This window comes from Balaenoptera acutorostrata, chromosome 4 (genome assembly GCF_949987535.1).
Source record: "Balaenoptera acutorostrata chromosome 4, mBalAcu1.1, whole genome shotgun sequence".
In the NCBI taxonomy this organism is placed as follows: Eukaryota; Metazoa; Chordata; class Mammalia; order Artiodactyla; family Balaenopteridae; genus Balaenoptera; species Balaenoptera acutorostrata.
In genome coordinates this window covers 95,923,753-95,941,905 of record NC_080067.1, presented here as the reverse complement: position 1 = coordinate 95,941,905, position 18,153 = coordinate 95,923,753, and the positions used below count along the sequence as shown (strand labels likewise).

Below are 18,153 nucleotides of genomic sequence, written 5' to 3'. Positions count from 1 at the left end.
GCCAGGGATACACTCTTGAGTCAACCTTTAATGATTATAAGCTTGGGATGGTTTGACACTTTCTCTCAAAGACACACAGTCCTTTGACCTCTGAGCAAAATGCTTTAGAACTATATCCTGGTACTAAGTCTTGATTCATGTGGGCCCCAAACTTCTTTAGTTCCTGAGAAGAACTTCTAAAGCCTTTATGTAGTGTTGGCTATAAAATCAATATCCTAACCTTAGAGGTGGCCCAAAGGCACTTTCTTTTCAAAGAAAGCTTTGTCCCATAGGCAGGATGACAAGTCCTAATACGTTTCCAGCTGCCCCTGTCCATCTTCACAGACCACTTTGTAGTCTACAAGTTGTAGACCAGAGACATGATGACTTTAATGTACGGAGACACGTACACACACGGACTCCATCATTTGGGTGTTCCAAATGAAACACAGGATTTTCGTGCTAGCCTACTTTCAAACCCTAGTTCAAAGTCACATCTATGAAGACTTCCCTTGTACCCCTAGAAAGAACCTCTTTTTTTCCCCAGGACCTCTCTCTAGTCTTTGTCACTCTGTATTATAATTTTCATTTTTGAACCCCTCTAGAGCATGTGCTTCTTGCCAGTGGTGGCTGTTTTCAGCTTTGGTCTTGGGCTAGTTCATACACTTGGTGACGATTAGCTTAGTGTACACATGTGGCCTCGAAGACAAAGTCACCATTCTCCGAGTCCTCTGTGCAGCCCTGCACCACTCACTCGGCGTCCTCCAAGTCCTCAGTGCTCTGGATGGTGTCGTCTTCACACTTGATTCTCCACTTCACCATTTCAGCATCGCCTTTGCACAGGGCCCGGAGCAGCTCAGCCTTGGCCTCTTGCTCTTCCTGGTACTGCGCTCGTAGAAGGTCACAGTCACGCTTGGCCGACTTCACGGCCTAGGCCAGGGCGCTCTGTGACCGTAGGGGACACAACACGTGTTACAAAAAGGCACCACGGCCATTAACAAACGATGAAAGGCTTGGAGGTGACATCATCGTTTTTAGATAAGGTTAATAACCACCTGTCACAAAGGCAAGCTGAACCTGAACCTCGTAAGATGACACCAGGGAGAGAATTTGGGACAAGAAGAGAAAGGAGAGAGTATCTAATTGCTGCCGTTAAAACAAGGAAGAGCGTTCTATTTAGGGAAATGCCAGCCTGACTATGTGGGCTTCAACAATAGACAGGCCTGGAGTTCTAGAAATAGTGCAGAATGCAAAGGCAGCAAGAAGAACACTCACTGTCATTTAGGTAATAAGATTTATATTTAGCAATATACAAGAGTTAGATCTTGTTTGGACTAGAAAGGACCAATGAGCTTAGTCTAGCCTTTTCATTCTATTCATAAGGAAAACAAAACCTTTTATTTCACGTGTAAATCCCTAAAAACTTTAAAACTTTAAAACAGTACTATCCAATAGAACTTTCCATAGTGATGAAAATATTCTATATGTACACTGCCAATATGGTAACCACTAGCCACGTGGCTGTTAAACACTCAAAATGTGCCCAAAACAAGGTCAAATTCAGTCAAAACTGAATTTCAAATTTATTTAATTTTAATTAATGTCAATTTAAATTCAGGTAGCCACCTGTAGTGTAGTACTGGCTACTGTATTTACTGGACAGTAGAGCTCAGTTTAATGACTATTGCTGGCACTTAAGGGGTGGTCTGGTTAACCTAGCAACATCATTCCCAAGAGATAACCTAGTCTACTGTGAAGAACCAGGGTCACTGCCAGCCCTCATGGGTCCTTAATGCAAATTAGGAAACAACATCTTCTCAGGTAGATGCAGCTCTGAAAGCACAAGGCTTGGTTAATGGCAGCCTCAGGCAGACACCTTTGGGCAGTGAATGAGGAGCAATAATACACAGCGACCCTAAGAAGGACACAGGCTTTGGAATCTGGGAAACTTGGCTTCAAATTGCTACCCTTCCTCTTATTTAATATATATTTATTGAGCGCCTGTTCTAAGCAATAGTGTTAACTGAAGTAAAAGAGATGGAGACAAAGCCTTTGTCCAAAGGAGCTAAAAAGAGTAAGAGGATATATAAAACAAACATGTACAAAAATTACTAAATAAAATTGCTGACAGCACTGAGAACATAAAACAGACTGACATGATGAGGAACGTTTGGTTCTTTCTCATCATCCCCCAAAGGCCTTGGGGAAGGGCCTTCAAACAGTGGGAACAGCAGTTACAAATGTCCTAAGGCCAGAATGATGGCAGCTTGTATAAGGGGCAGCAAGGAGGCCAGGGTGACTGGAGGGGAGTAAATGACGGAAGCAACTGTGGAAGGTAAGGTCACAAAAGGAGGCCGGAGCCAAGAAAGGGGGCCTTGTATGCCAGTTGGAAGCCACTGGGAAGTCAGCCAGAGAGATCTTCTAAACTATAAATCTAGTCATTTCACAACCTGCTAAACTTCCTTCACAGTATACTACCAGCTGTATGACCTTGGATGAGTTGTCTTCTCAAAGCCTTGTTTACTTCATGTAAAAAAATATAATTCTACCAGTTTCATATGACTTATATATGAAGGTTTAGATGGCATGAGAGAAGTGTCTAGCATGATGTCTGATGCACAAATCATGACAGTAATTTGAAAATGTACATATGATATAGAAAATAAGGAGAGTAGAAGGAATAAAATAAAACATTTAAAAACTGAAGTCTGAAGAGATGCAGTGAGATTATATACAAGTGAAGTCCTTTGGGGTCTTAGTAAGAAAGAGGCCTTGAATATGAGCTAAGAACAGACTTGAATACCAGGGCTCAAAAATCCATCTCTCATCTTAGTCACTATGCTTTAACATTAAAGAACCACTTTCACTGTGGTCACCTGCTAGCAACATTATATATTCTCTTGGGAAGAAATGACTAATAACGACTAATATTTATAATATATTGACAATTTGAAAATAATATTGAGCTAATCCAGCCCCATTCATTTTATCCTGCTCTTTTATTTAATTCCACTTCTTTGTGCAATTCAGAATCAAAGACCCATAAAGAACTTTGCTGACTTTCTGTTCTAGCAATAATGCAAGATGGAAACACATACTTTGTTTGCTCTAAATCCGACAAACTGGAGAAGCGATCTGAATTACTGAGGATGTTCCTTCAGTGACCAGAGTCCTTCCTGGCACGTATAAGATCCAACACATCTTTTTCTATAACTTCTAGGGCACTTTCCCCCTTCTTTTATATGAGAAGATATTCAGGCTGACCTAGCAAGCACTATTTTTTTTTTTAACATACAGTCAAGCTCCTGGTGAGAAATAATAGATGCATGACTTTGGTCTCTTCTGCCAATTGCCATTTCAGGTCTTGAATCTGCAGAGCGAAGGTAATCTTTTCCCTGGAAAGTTGTTTTATCAGAACTTCCTTTTCTTCTAGCCTTTTTAGGAACTCACCTACAAAAACATTTCACAAAATAAGTTAATCATGGTCTTCTTATCTACTGCCTCTCCCACTTAACTTGTTGGCTTAAGGGCAACTAATATGATCCACATATTTTTGATACTTATAAAGAGTCAAGGGTCCAGTTATCAGCAAACCATGGCAATGATCCTTTCCAGAACTCTCGAGAGTGAGCTACCATTTATTGAGAATCTTCCATAGAGCAAGTACTTTATATATATTATCTAGTTTAATTCTCATAGCTACTTGATAACATAGGTATTATGTTACCTATTTTTCAGAAGGGAAAATATGGCAACTGACTTAAATGTGATTGAGACACAAACCTGGTTACTAGCTATGCAATGGACGTAGTAGGTTCAAGTTAAGCTCTTAATCCTGAGGAATGCATTCTTTCTTCTGTGCCATGCTCCCTTGTTTACTATGTATGGCTCTACAAATTTCTGACCATATGATTTTTAGATAATTACAACTTCTTTGCCTCATTTGTAAATTGAGGATGGCAATAAAATATTGTTAATGAAAATTAAATGAGTGTGAATGTACTTTGTAGACTGAATTGCTAAATAAATATTAGAAATCGTCATTAAATGGTACAGAATGTGACCAAGAGAAGGGTAAATTTTATTTCACTCTAGTCTACTTTCCCAGCTTAGCTTATTTCATTAATGATAGGTGAGAAATGCCTTGGTTATTAGAAATGGTATTAAAGCAGAGCCAATCCTGAGCAAAGGCAGTTACTTCTATTATGCAATTAGTGCAATAATAAAAGCCCCAAATATTTATGATTCCCACCCCTCTTGCTACAAACAAGTTCTAAAACTCTCAACATTATAAGAGTGTTTGGGTTAAAACAGCAATTCCCAAACTTTTTGGTCTCAGGAACACTTTATACGCTTAAAAAATTTTGAGGACCCCACAGAGATTTTGTTTATATGAGTTTTATATTAACAGTGTATTCGAAATTAAAAGAGAAATTTAAGGTATGTATTTACTCATTTTAAAATAATAAAAATCTTAATGACATGTTAACAGAAGCAACGATTTTTAGAGGGAAAACTGTATGTTCCAAAACAAACAAAAAATTAGTGAGAAAAATACGCTTATTTTATATTTTTTAAAATCTCTGGCTTAATAAAAGTCAGCTGGTTGAAGAATCCAACTGTTCTGGTTGAAGCATATGAAGAAATCCAGCCTCTCACAGATAAGTAGTTAGAAAAGGGAGATGTGTTTTTATAGTCCTTTCAGATAAATGTGACTATTGTTTGATACTGTACCAAAACTCAACAAATAGAAGTTTCTTAAGGGTTAATGGTATAATCCATATAAATGAATTTTTTATTCTGTTACATTAAAATTCATGCATCTGTCTTCAACTTTGAATAGATCTTTTACCTACACATGATTTTGCAACATCAAGCAGTGGTGATTTGAAAAGTATACGTTTACTGAATTATGCAGATTTTCCAAATGTTAACACATTTCATCACAAAATATTTTAAAAATCATATTTGTTAACATCACCACTTATCTCATAAGAAAAGCCTTTAAGGTTCAGCTCAAGATGGGGGAGTTAGAAGATCCTGAGTTCATCTCCTCCCATCGACACACCAAAACTACAACTACATATGGAACAACTATCTCTGAGAACAACCTAAAGACTAGCAGAACAGATTTTCTACAACTAAGGCTATAAAAAAAAGACCATGTGGGGAATGGGTAAGAGGGCAGAGATGTGGTCTAATCAGAGTCCACACCCCCAATAAGGCAACTAATAAGTGGGAGGGATATCACAACTGTGGAGGTCCCCACTGGGGAGTGAGGGGTCCAAGCCCCACATCATGCTCCCCAGCCCAGGGTTCTTGCACCGGGAAGACAAGCCTCCGTAATGTCTGGCTTTGAAAACCAATGGGGCTTAGGGCCGGGAGAGCCAGAGGACTGCAGGAAACTGCAGACAATGCTTGCGCACAAACTCACTTGCTCCTGGTCCCAATAGAGAGGTAACAGCTTGAAAAACACCTGAGTCGTACAAGAAGGAAATTCATTGACTAATATTAGGACATATTTTGGAGAGGCAGGGATCTGGCAGAACTTTCTCCAGTGGCAGAAGCACTTGTGGGCACCGTTTTGTTTTTATTTTTTTAACTCTTCTGCCACATAGCTGGCTGGCCCAGGACTGGTGGGCACCATTTCTGTTACTTTCAATCAACCTAGCTAACACGGTGTACCCTGCCCCAACATTCCCTTGAGGACCCACCTTGGAAGGCCCCTCAAAAACCACTCCATGTCCACTCCATCGGGCAGGTGGCACGAGCTGGCACTGGTGTCCCTCCAAAGTGGCTCTTACCCCATCTAACCTGGTAAGCCACCTTGGCCAGCATCAGCATCCCCTCCAAGGAGCTCCCACTTGGGGGTCAGTGCCACCCACAGCACACCTACGCAGTCACAACCAAGCTATGCAGCCAGCCAGGCCTGGGGCCAGCTCCCTCAACCAGTGTGCCCACAGCAATTGTGGCCCAACCACAATAAGAGGGTGCATGCAGCCCAAACAGGGGAAACCCCAGGAAAAACTGGCTCTGGTGACCATGGGGAATTGTACCACACATAAGGCCACTCTCTCAAGACTAGGATATGGAGCTGATCTACCTAATACATAGAAAGAAACACAAAGAGTTAGGCAAAGCGAGGAGACAAAGGAATACTTTCCAAATGAAAGAACAAGACAAAACTCCAGAAAAGGAACTAAACAAAATGGAGATAAGCAATTTATCAGAAAAGAATTCAAAGTAATACTCACAAAGATGCTTACCAAACTTAGGAGAAGAAGGGGTGAACTCAGTGAGAACTTCAACAAAAATATAGAAAATATAACAAAGAACCAATCAGAACTGAAGATTGCAATGACTGAAATGAGAACACATTAAGGGAATCAACAGCAGATTAAAAGATCCCAAAGAACAGATCAGCAATCTGGAAGATGAGGTATTGGAAATCACCCAATCATAACAGCAAAAAAGAAATCTCTCTTTTTAAGAGAGATTAGTTTAAGGGACCTCTGGGACAACATCAGGCATACTAATATTTGTGCTATAGAGGTCCCAGAAGGAGGGGGGAGAGAGAGAGAGAGAAAGACAGAGAGAGAGACAGAGAGACAGAGAACATATAGAGGGAAAATACCTCAACATAATAAAGACCATCTATGACAAAAGCACAGCTAACATAATACTCAATGGTGAAAACTCAATGGTGAAGATGGCTCAAAGATCAGGAACAAAACAAGGATATTCATTTTTGCCACTTTTATTCTACACAGTACTGGAAGTCCTAACCATAGCAATCAGAAAAGAAAAAGAGATAAAGACATCTAAATTGGAAAGGAAGAAATAAAACTGTCACTATTTGCAGATGATATGATACTATACATAGAAAACCCTAAAGACTCCATCAAAAAACTATTAGAACTAATAAATGAATTCAATAAATTTGCAGGATACAAAATCATTATACAGAATCAGTTAGATTTCTGTACACTAATAACAAACTATCAGAAAGAGATATGAAGAAAACAATTCCATTTACAATTGCATCAAAATGAATAAAGTACCTAGGATTAAATTTAACCAAGGAGGTGAAAGAACTGTACTTGGAAAACTATAAGACGCTGATGAAAGAAACAGAAGATACAAGTAAATGGAAAGATAGTCTATGTTCATAGATTGGAAGAATTAGTATTGTTAAAATATTCCTACCCAAAGCAATCTACAGATTCAATGCAACCCCTATCAAAATACATTTTTGGCATTTTTCACAAAACTAGAACAAATAACCCTAAAATTTGTATAGAACCACAGAAGACCCAGAATAGCCAAAGCAATCATGAGAAAGAACAAAGCTGGAGGTATCATACGCCTTGATTTCAAACTATGCTACAAAGCTACAGTAATCAAAACTTTATGATACTAGTACAAAAATAGACACATAGTTCGATGGAAAAGAATAGAGAGCCCAGAAATAAATGCACACTTACATGGGCAGTTAATTTACAACTAAGGAGCCAAGAACATACAGTGGGGAAAAGACAGTCTTCAATAAATGGTGTTGGAAAAACTGGAAGTTAAATGAAAAGAATCAAAATGGACTATTTTCTCACACCATGCACAAAAATAAATTCAAAATGACTTAAAGACTTAAATGCAAGACCTGAAACTATAAAACTCCTAGAAGAAAACATAGACTGTATACATTTTGACACTCATCTCAGCAATATGCTTTTGGATCTCTTTCCTCAGGCAAGGGAAACAAAAGTAAAAATAAACTAATGGGACCTAATCAAACTAAAAAGCTTTGGCACAGCAAAGGAAACCATCACAAAACGAAAAGACAACCTACTGAATGGGAGAAGATATTTGCAAATGATATATACAATAAGGGGTTAATATCTAAAATATACAAAGAATTCACACAACTCAATATCAACAAAACAAAAAATCTGATTTAAAAATGGGCAGAGAACCTGAATAAACATTTTTTTTCCCCAGGGAAGATATTCAAATGGCCAACAGACACATGAGAAGATGCTCAACATCACTAATCATCAGGGAAATGCAAATCAAAAGCACAATGAGATATCACTTCACACCTGTCAGAATGGATACATCAAAAAGACAACAAATAACAAGTGTTGGTGAGAATGTGGAGAAAAGGGAGCCCTTATGCACTGTTGATGGGACTGTAAATTGGAGCAACCACTATGGAAACAGTATGGTGGTTCCTTAAAAACTTTAAAAAAAATGTAAAACCTTATACAATCCATCAGTTCCACTTCTGGATACTTACTGGAAGAAAATAAAAACACTAATTTGAAAAGATATGTGCACCCCTATATCCATAGCATCATTATTTATAATAGCCAAGATATGGAAGCAACCTAAGTTGTCTTTCAATAGATAAATAATGAAGATGCAGTGTGTGTGTGTGTGTGTGTGTGTGTGTGTGTGTGTGTGTGTGTGTATTCAATAGAATATTACTCAGCCATAAAAAATAGTGAAATTATGTCATTTGCAATAACATGGATGGGCGTAGAGGGTATTATGCTAAATAAAATAAGTCAGACAAAGACAAATACCGTATTATTTCACCAATATGTGGAATCTAAAAAAAAAAAAAAAAAAAAGAACAAACAAAACAATACAGAAACAGACTCATAGATACAGAGAACAAAGTGGTGGTTGCCAGAGGGGAAGGGGGTGGGAGGGTTAAGTGAAATAGGTGAAGGGGATTAAGAGGTACAAACTTCTTATTTTTGTTATAAAACAGGTAAGTCATGGGGACATGATGTACAGTATAGGGAATAGAGTCAATGGTACTGAAATAACTTTGTACAGTGACAGATGGTTACTAGACTTATTGTGGTGAGCAATTTGAAATATAAATAAATGTTGAATCACTATGTTATATACCTGAAACTAATATCATATTGTACGTCAACTATATTTCAATAAAAAAGGAAGAAAAAAGAAAAGTCTTCAAGAATTGAGAGCCATCAAGCTTATGATGGTACCTACCTGTTTTCCGAAATCTAATTTTTTACCTAAAAGCTCCACTTTTATTATTGGCAACAAATATTGTCAGCTGTTTTCCTTGTAGGGACAGGCTCACTTTGTTCATTTTTGAGAAAATATCTGCACTATCTAAGTCTGAATAAGCATAGTTTGTCAAATGTTCTTTCAAGTAAATATGATTCTTCCTGAAAAGATTGCTAGTTCAACTCAGAACTTGCACAATCACACATCCTACTTCAGTATGAAATGGAAGTGCTTTATGCATACTTTTTGTTTTGTCACACAGAATATTAAAAAGATATATACTCGGGGTTGAGATGTAGTGTAATTAATTTTTACTGTTTCATTAAAGACATTCTTAAGTAAAACTGACTGTTTTTATTTTAAACTGTTGAGTATGTACCAGTGAATACAATGATTAATACTACAGTGTGGTGCTACTGCCTCGGCTTGTGATAAGGCTCCAGCAGTTTTAAGCGTCATTGCTTTTGCACCATCAATAACAGCGGCAAAAGAATTTAAAAAGCAAACAGCATCTTAGTATTAGAATGAAATAGTTCTAACCTCTTACTTAGTTCCCCTAAAAGAGTCTTGACAATTGCTGGGGTTGCACAGACCAAAATTGAGAAGCTCTGGGTGACACATCATATTTAAAAGTTTTCTGGGGAAATGCCAATCCATTAGGGCAGCAGTCCCCAACCTTTTTTGCACCAGGGACTGGTTTTGTGGAAGACGATTTTTCCATGGACGGGGTCGGGGGGGATGGTTCAGGTGGTAATGCAAGCGATGGTTCAGGCTATAATGAGAGTGATGGGAAGCGATGGGGAGAGGCAGATGAAGCTTCGCTCACTCGCCCACCACTCACCTCCTGCTGTGCAACCTGGTTCCTAACAGGCTGTGGACCGCAGCCCAGCGGTTAGGGACCCCTGCATTAGGGGGTTAAGACAAACATATCACATATTTTATAGAATTAGGACCCACTTAACATGGCTTAATTGATCACATTTACTGTTGGTCTCCTTTGAAAGCAGAGTATAATCAATGGACAGGACAGGGCATGAGAAAGAAACTTCGGTGATAGTAGCAAAAGAAGCAGCAAAAAATCTGGAGCATAGACCTAGTGAGAGGAGGGGAGGTTTGGATAGGTATATACTTAAAATTTAATTCGTACAAAAGTCAAAAGGTAAAGCTAAGAATAAAGGAGGAAATAAAAGGTCCTGCATCCTAAGCAGAATTATCATCTCAGATCCACTTTCATTTCACTCACCCACCAATTTCCTCATCAAAAAAGTGAGTAGTAAATTAATGCCAATAGGTAGAGGGAGGTAGGCAATGCCTCTGAAAAAACTTGTATACAATACTACCTTCAGAGCTGGACATAAAGGTATACTCCAGCTTAGTCTCTGAACTGCACAGTCCCCATGCAGACTACATCCTAAATGGCACAGAAGATCAAATTGGGGGTTTTGTAATGAGGTCAAGTGTGATACACCCTGTCACCAGCATAAGAGTCCTACTTAGTGTCCCTGCTAGAATCCAAAACTCTTTCCTCTTCTAGATTTCCAGGTTTGTTATTTTGCCAGTTCATTTTAATTTAGCTTTGACTCTAGATTAACATCTAGAAACAGAGGTGTCCATAGGCAGAAGGACAAATGGTTTTCACTCTCGTTTTAAAGTGAGTGCCTCTGGGCATCAAGAACACATTGTTTATTTTCATTGAACTAGGAATTCTATCTTTGGGAATATACTACTAAAAATAATTCTAATTACAGACAAACAGCTAGCCACATGCTGTTCACAGCAGACAAGCAAGTTACAGGGCAAGATGAAGTAACCATTGTCCATCTACTTGATGGATTAGAAGCACTCTTATAAATGACTGAGTATTCAAGACACAAAAAAGCTCATGACAAATTGAAAAAGAAAAACCTTAAATAGATTGCCACCGTGTAAAATATAGGAAAAATATCTCACTAACAATAGTGTTTGATAGTTAAGAATAAGTCAACGGAACATTGTTCTACTTTCAATTGATCAAATGTTTGTGGATCTCCAATAAGTGGCAGGCATTGTTCCAGATGACTGACAAAAATCAGTGATCAAAACAAAGACCCCTGCCCTTGTGTAGCTTACATTCTGGCAGGTGGAGACACGACAAACTTATTTATTATGTCAAGCATGTAGCTTCTTTGAAGGTATTAAATGCTATGAAAACAGAAGCACATGGAGAAAACTGGTTGAGAGCACTCAAATGTCACCTTCCCAACAAGGCCTATCCTGACTCCCCCCAGATCTATTTGATTAACCCTCATCTTTAAGTCTTTGCTGAATTAATAGGGTGTTCTGGGCAGAAGAAATAGTCAGGGCAAGATTCTAGGGTGGGAGTGTGCATGGTATGTTCAAAACACAGCAAAAGGTCAAAGTGACCAAGGCAGAATGAGAGAAGAGAAAGTAGAAGAAGTCAGAGAGATAATGGGGTCCAAGCATCTGACCCTTGTAGGCCATTGTACAGACTATGACTTTTACTGAGTGTAAAAAAGAGGTGTGAGTTCATACTACTCAAGGCAATCTACAGATTCAATGCGATCCCTATCAAATTACCAGTGGCATTTTTCACAGAACTAGAACAAAAAGTTTTTTAATTTGTATAGAAACACAAAAGACCCTGAATAGCCAAAACAATCTTGAGAAAGAAGAACACGGCTGGAGGAATCATGTGCCTTGACTTCAGGCTATACTACAAAGCTACAGTAATCAAAACAGTATGGTACTGGCACAAAAACAGACATATGGATCAATGAAACAGGAGAGAAAGCCCAGAAAAAAACCCATACACTACGGTCAATTAATCTATGACAAAGAAGGCAAGAATATACAATGGAGAAAAGACAGTCTCTTCAAGAAGTGGTGCTGGGAAAACTGGGCAGCTACATGTAAAAGAATGAAATTAGAACATTCTCTAACACCATACACAAAAATAAACTCAAAATCAATTAAAGACTTAAATGTAATACTGGATACTATAAAACTCCTAGAGGAAAACATAGGCAGAACACACTTTGACATAAATCACAGAAGTATTTTTTTGCCTCCGTCTCCTAGGGTAAAGGAAATAAAAACAAAAATAAATTAACGGGACTTAATTAAACTTAAAAGCTTTTGCACAGCAAAGGAATCCAGAAACAAAGGAAAAAGACAACTCTCATAATGGGAGAAAATATTTGCAAACAATGTGGCCCACAAGGTATTAATTTCCAAAATATATAAACAGCTCATACAGGTTAATATCAAAAAAACAAACAACCCAATCAAAAAATGGGCAGAAGACCTAAATAGACATTTCTCCAAAGAAGACATACAGATGGCCAACAGGCCCATGAAAAGATGCTCAGCTTCACTAATTATTAGAGAAATGCAAATCAAAACTACAATGAGGTATCACCTCACACCAGTCAGAACTGTCATCATCAAAAAGTTGACAAACAATTAATGCTGGAGAGGGTATGGAGAAAAGGGAACCCTCCTACACTGTTGGTGGGAATGTAAACTGGTGCAGCCACTATGGAGAACAGTATGGAGGTGTCTGAAAAACTAAAAAAAGAATTACCATATGATCCAGCAATCCCACTCCTGGCCATATATCTAGAGAAAACCAACGTTCATAGCAGCACTATTTACAATAGCCAAGACATGGAAACAACCTAAATGTCGATCCACAAATGAATGGGTAAAGAAGCTGTGATGTGTGTGTATATATATATATGTGTATACACAATAGAATATTACTCGGCCATAAAAAAGAATGAGATAATGCCATTTGCAGCAACATGTATGGACCTAGAGATTATCATATTAAGTGAAGTAAGTCAGAAAGAGAAAGACAAATATCATATGATATCACTTACATGTGGAATTTTAAAAAATGATACAAATGAACTTATTTACAAAACAAATAGTAGACTCACAGACATAGAAAACATAGAAAACAAACTTATGGTTACCAAAGGGGATAGCAGGGATGAGGGAGGGACATAAATTAGGAGTTTGGGATTAACATACACACACTACTATATATAAAATAGGTAAACAACAAGGACCTACTGTATAGCACAGGGAACTATACTCAGTATTTTGTAATAACCTACCATGCAAAAGAATCTGAAAAAGAATACATATATATGTATAACCGAATCACTTTGCTGTACACTTGAAACTAACACAACATTGTAAATTACCTATACTTCAATTAAAAAAATAAATTTAAATAAATTTAAATATAAAAAAGAGGTGTGGGCTCATTATTGAAAATGAGGAAAAATGCCTATTTCAATGAGGTAGATGTGATAAAGAGGCATGTTTGTAGACTGTGTGGACAGCCCCTACCATTCTTTGATCTTGAAACTTGCTCCAGTAAACTGCATATTGAATTTCCCCTTCATGGAAGAGACCTGGGCAGGGATGCCCAAGGTGGTACAGAGGTGATCCTCCCCAGACAAGAGCATGTCTGTGGACAAGGTAACATCAAGGGCCTCATTTGTCCCCTAGAATTTTTAAGTGCCCACTCAGGCTCAATAACTGTTTCACCATTTCAGTGGTCTCTCTACCAGTCTGCTGGATTGAGACTCATAAGTGAAGCAGCACTGAAAGTTTACTTACCGTTTTCACTCCATAGCATTGTTTTCTGTGCTGTCAGATCATTTGCCGACTGAGTCACTTCATCTAGTTTTGCATTTGCTTCATTCAAGTGCTCATCATACAGACTACAGAGCTTCTCAGCGTTACCCTACAAGTTGAGAAGGAAAGATTGGACATGGTTTATAGAGACCATGCTGAATTAGCTGCATAAGGAAGGAGGGGAGGGGTGGTTCCCGGGACCCTTGTGCTCTCCTCTGCCCTGAAAGCCACAACCAGCATTGGGAAACCATGTCTTCTAATTTAGGAAAGTACAATACACTCAGGGTCTGGGCCCCTCAGAGGCCCAAACTTTTCAGATTATAGGTATTAATGGAGAAACGACTCTTTGGGTATTGGGGACCCTCTCTAGAATTCACTGCTTTTCTGAAGAAGAAAACGTGTCAGTGATGAAGTACATAATCACTTCCTGACATTGTATAATATATTTAACCATCTTTCTTTCCTGCTAGAATATGTTTCATGAGGGTAGAGATTCCATCTAATCACAGATTATACCCCCAGTGCCTTGAATAGTGTCTAGCACATATTAGGAGCTCAGTTAACAAGGGGGTAGGCTCAGAGGGAAGGGAAAGGAAAGATGGGAAGAGATGGAGGAGGAAGGAAGGAAATCCAAAGGGCTGACCAAGAAGGATAGGAGAAAGCAGATAGATCTGAGCTGCCGTAGCACAATAACAGAAATTTAAACTGTCAAAACAACTGGACCCTCCCGATCACAAAGGCTGCAGGCTCCTGATTACCCTGTTGAGTTAACATTTCAATCCCAAACTCTAACTTCTCAGAATTGGTTGTTCATATTTGAAGAAATGGATATGGCATGTGGCCTTTGCACTTCTACCTGGTTTAAGTAACCAATCTAATCATCAGACTCTTGCCACACTCTGGAAACTAATGTCAATGACTATGAAACCCAATATTTTCAGGACGAAGTGCTGCCAAATGTAAGATGGTGCTATCCTCTTTACCTAGCTATAATTTGCATTCTCATTATTAATATGGTCAGAAGTCATAAAATGACACTGGTGGTACTATAGAACCACAGTTCTGGAGATTTCACATAGCTGTGTTTGTGTTTTGTTCTTTACATGTTTTAAATCACAATTCATAAAACAGCCCCATGAGACTTTTGTCTCTATAAAGAAATAGTACTATGGAAAAAGAAGGAAGAGGAGGAGGAGGGGGAGGGGAAGAAGGGGGAGGGACAACACCAACAAAGAAAGGATCACACCAATGGCATTCCAAAAAAATAGTGAAAACTGTGAAATCTGGTAGTGAGTCTAATAGTTTCAATGTTAAACTAATTTTTATGATATAGCAATGGCCAAGGACCAAAAACATTTCAAAGATGACACCAGGTTTGGTCCTCTGGGAAAATTCTGAATCAGCAAATATTGGACCTCTTCTGCTGGAGCCTATGCTCTGTTGAAGATTGTTCTCTTTAAGCTTACCCTAATGACTATTTTAAAATCTTTATGAAAGACTCCTGGGGCTTCCCTGGTGGCGCAGTGGTTGAGAATCTGCCTGCTAATGCAGGGGACACGGGTTCGAGCCCTGGTCTGGGAAGATCCCACATGCCGTGGAGCGGCTGGGCCCGTGAGCCACAATTACTGAGCATGCGCGTCTGGAGCCTGTGCTCCGCAACGGGAGAGGCCGCGGTAGTGAGAGGCCCGCGCACCGTGATGAAGAGTGGCCCCCGCTTGCCACAACTGGAGAAAGCCCTAGCACAGAAACGAAGACCCAACATAGCAATCAATCAATCAATCAATTAATCAATCAATAAATAAATAAATAAAATCTTTAAAAAAAAAAAAAAAAAAAACCAAAAAAAAAAAAAAAAACTGATGTACTTTCTGATAACAAAAAAAAAAAAAAAAAAGACTCCTAGATTACATCTTATATTCCCAAGGCCAAGTGTAGTGCTTGACACAAAATAGGCACTTAAAAAATGTCTAGGACACTCAAATTACTGCAGACTTTAGTGAGAGGTTGGCCAACATACCCACCACAGTTTACTTAGAAGTCACCTTCAAGCTTTCCTTATAAACCCCAACCCCCAAATTTGTGTTTTGTTTTGTTTTTAACTGACTTGGGATATTATCCACTGATTAGTAAACAAGGGAAGAGGCAAATCAGGTGCCTGCCCATTTGGAGGCTGACAAGGAACAGTTCTATTCTCAGATGTTCTGTAGCACACCCACGCTTGGTGGTGGTTATGAAACCAGACCTGGCAAAGATTCAATGATCAGTTCTCTCTACAATGCCATCAGCATCATGTAGTTTAGAGCACTGATGTCAAATGCCAGCCACACTCAATTATCCACATTCTCCACTTGCTACTAGAAGCTATAGTAGTGACACAGGTAACAGTTTTTAGATAGTCTGTAATTTCTAATATTTCGAATGTTGAATATGTTTGCTCCCACTTCTGAAAGTAATTTGATAGTCAAAGTTGGCACACTTGCTGTTTTCCTCACAATATTCCTCAAGAACTCAGACTGCCTCTGTTTTATACATGAGAAAACAGAGTTAGAGAGGCTAAATACCTTGCCCAAATTCACACAGGTAGCATGCATTGGGTTTAGGATTTGAACTGATAATTGCCTGTGCAGACGCAAAAAAAAAAAAAAGTCAGGCACTAGATCCTAGATTCCTAAGCATCCATTGTGTGACATAACACAAAGGAAATGTTAAGGATTAATTGACTTAACATCCTTGTTGGCTCAAATTATCATGAATCCTGGGTCCCAGAAGAAACTGGATAAAAATATGATGACTCTGTGAACCATCTTGATTTTATGTTCTCTCCAATAATAAATGACCCATGAACTGGGGCCAAGAGGAACACAGCCAGATGGGAGAAATGCCAATTCTGCTTGTGGCCATGAGTGTGCTCTGCTACACACCTGTTTGCTGAGGGTAAAAGAATACAGATCTCTATAGGACAACTTAGTCAGTGTTGTGGATATGGCAAGCAAAGGAGCCAGAGAATCCCCAGTTTTCAAGAGAAGCCAGCTGTGCACATCTGCAGAGTAGGCAGCCGCTGGGCACGCAGGAAAGACACTTGCCCTTAGGCACCGCTTCAGATGGTAGTTATCCATGGGCATTGTTTACACTGGTATAGTGTTTTCAATTGAAAAAGTATTTTCATAAGCAGGATCTGAAAAAGACAATGAGATTGTTCATCTAAAGGTGGCCTATACAGGGATATAACATTCAAAGGGGTGGTACCTTCAAAAGAACTTCAAGTTTAAGCCTAAAGATAGACACTAAATTTTGATACCAAGAAGGAAAAGGTTAATGAAATAATGCACACTCATCCTAAAGCTGGCTCTTAAAATGATGCATAAAAATGCTGCCTCCTAGAAATTCAGGAACCAATGGGAATTCAAAATAATCAAGATAATTGTGAGATTGCCTATAACTTCTAAATTGCCCTGGGCCTCTCCGTCAGCCTAATATACTTTCAAAAATGCTTCAGTTTCCACTGTACCACTGAGTATTGGCATTTCTGGCAGTATAAATCAAGAAAAGAAGAAGTAAACAATTCAGGATAAAGTTCAGCATAATGTGTATGCCTATGAAGGTGAACAGAATCACTTTATCCCACCAACAAATATGTAAGGCAGAATGCAGTCACCCACAGATATACACAGGATTTGGAGCTGAGGCCCAGGTCTGCCATATAATTTTTGTGACCCTGGACGAATTGTTAAACCTATGAGCCACAGAATTCCCAAGAGGCATATGTAACAGATTAATGCTAGTAACTGAGTGTACAGATTACAGAAAGCATGTAGTAAACATGAGTAAAATAAGACCTAGTTTCTGCCTTAGAGATGTCTTCTACTGAAGCAAAGTGAAAAGACCATACAATGCAGCAGTAAGGGGGGACACCAGAGTGCTACAAGAATTAAGAAACAGATAAAATTTTAATAAGGAAAGTTGAACTTGAGCATTCCAGGGAGACGGTTTAGTTGGAAAAGGCATATTGGTAGGAAAGTGGATATCTGGCTGAAATAGAGGGTCCAGGAAACAAAGTACCAGAATCTAAAACAGGCAGGGCAAGTGGAGTCAGATCACAGGCCACAGGATACCTTGAAGGGCACAAGTTTGGAGTTCACTCTGAAGCAGGGACATGATTCAATAAAGCCATCTCTCGAAATATTCATACAGATACTATTTAAAGTAGATTGGAAAAAAAGACTAAAAGCAAAAAAAGATAATTTAGAAAACCACTGCAATAGTCCAGTTAAAAGATAATGAAAGTCATGCATGTGAGTGGGAATGGAATGAAAAATTGCAAGACAGTGCAAAATTGACCTGCTGTAATAACTGATTGGAAAGCCAAGAGCAGAGAGGAAACAAATAATCAATTCTAGGCTTAGAGTCTGGGTGACAGAAGAAACAGGGTGCTGCTGGTAACAAAAATGTCCACAGGAAATATGTCAGCTTCAGGAGAAGGGG

At 38.8% G+C, this 18,153-nt stretch overlaps 1 protein-coding gene across 1 annotated transcript in view; it reads right to left on the bottom strand.

Moving 5' to 3' along the window:
- The window catches only part of MYH15 (myosin heavy chain 15), a 167,654-nt gene that overhangs the window by 34,973 nt on the left and 114,528 nt on the right, over nucleotides 1-18,153 (bottom strand). Inside the window, 3 exon segments of the mRNA XM_028167709.2 lie at nucleotides 734-924; nucleotides 3,311-3,429; nucleotides 13,654-13,780. Of these exon segments, the coding sequence (XP_028023510.2) occupies nucleotides 734-924; nucleotides 3,311-3,429; nucleotides 13,654-13,780 (437 nt within the window).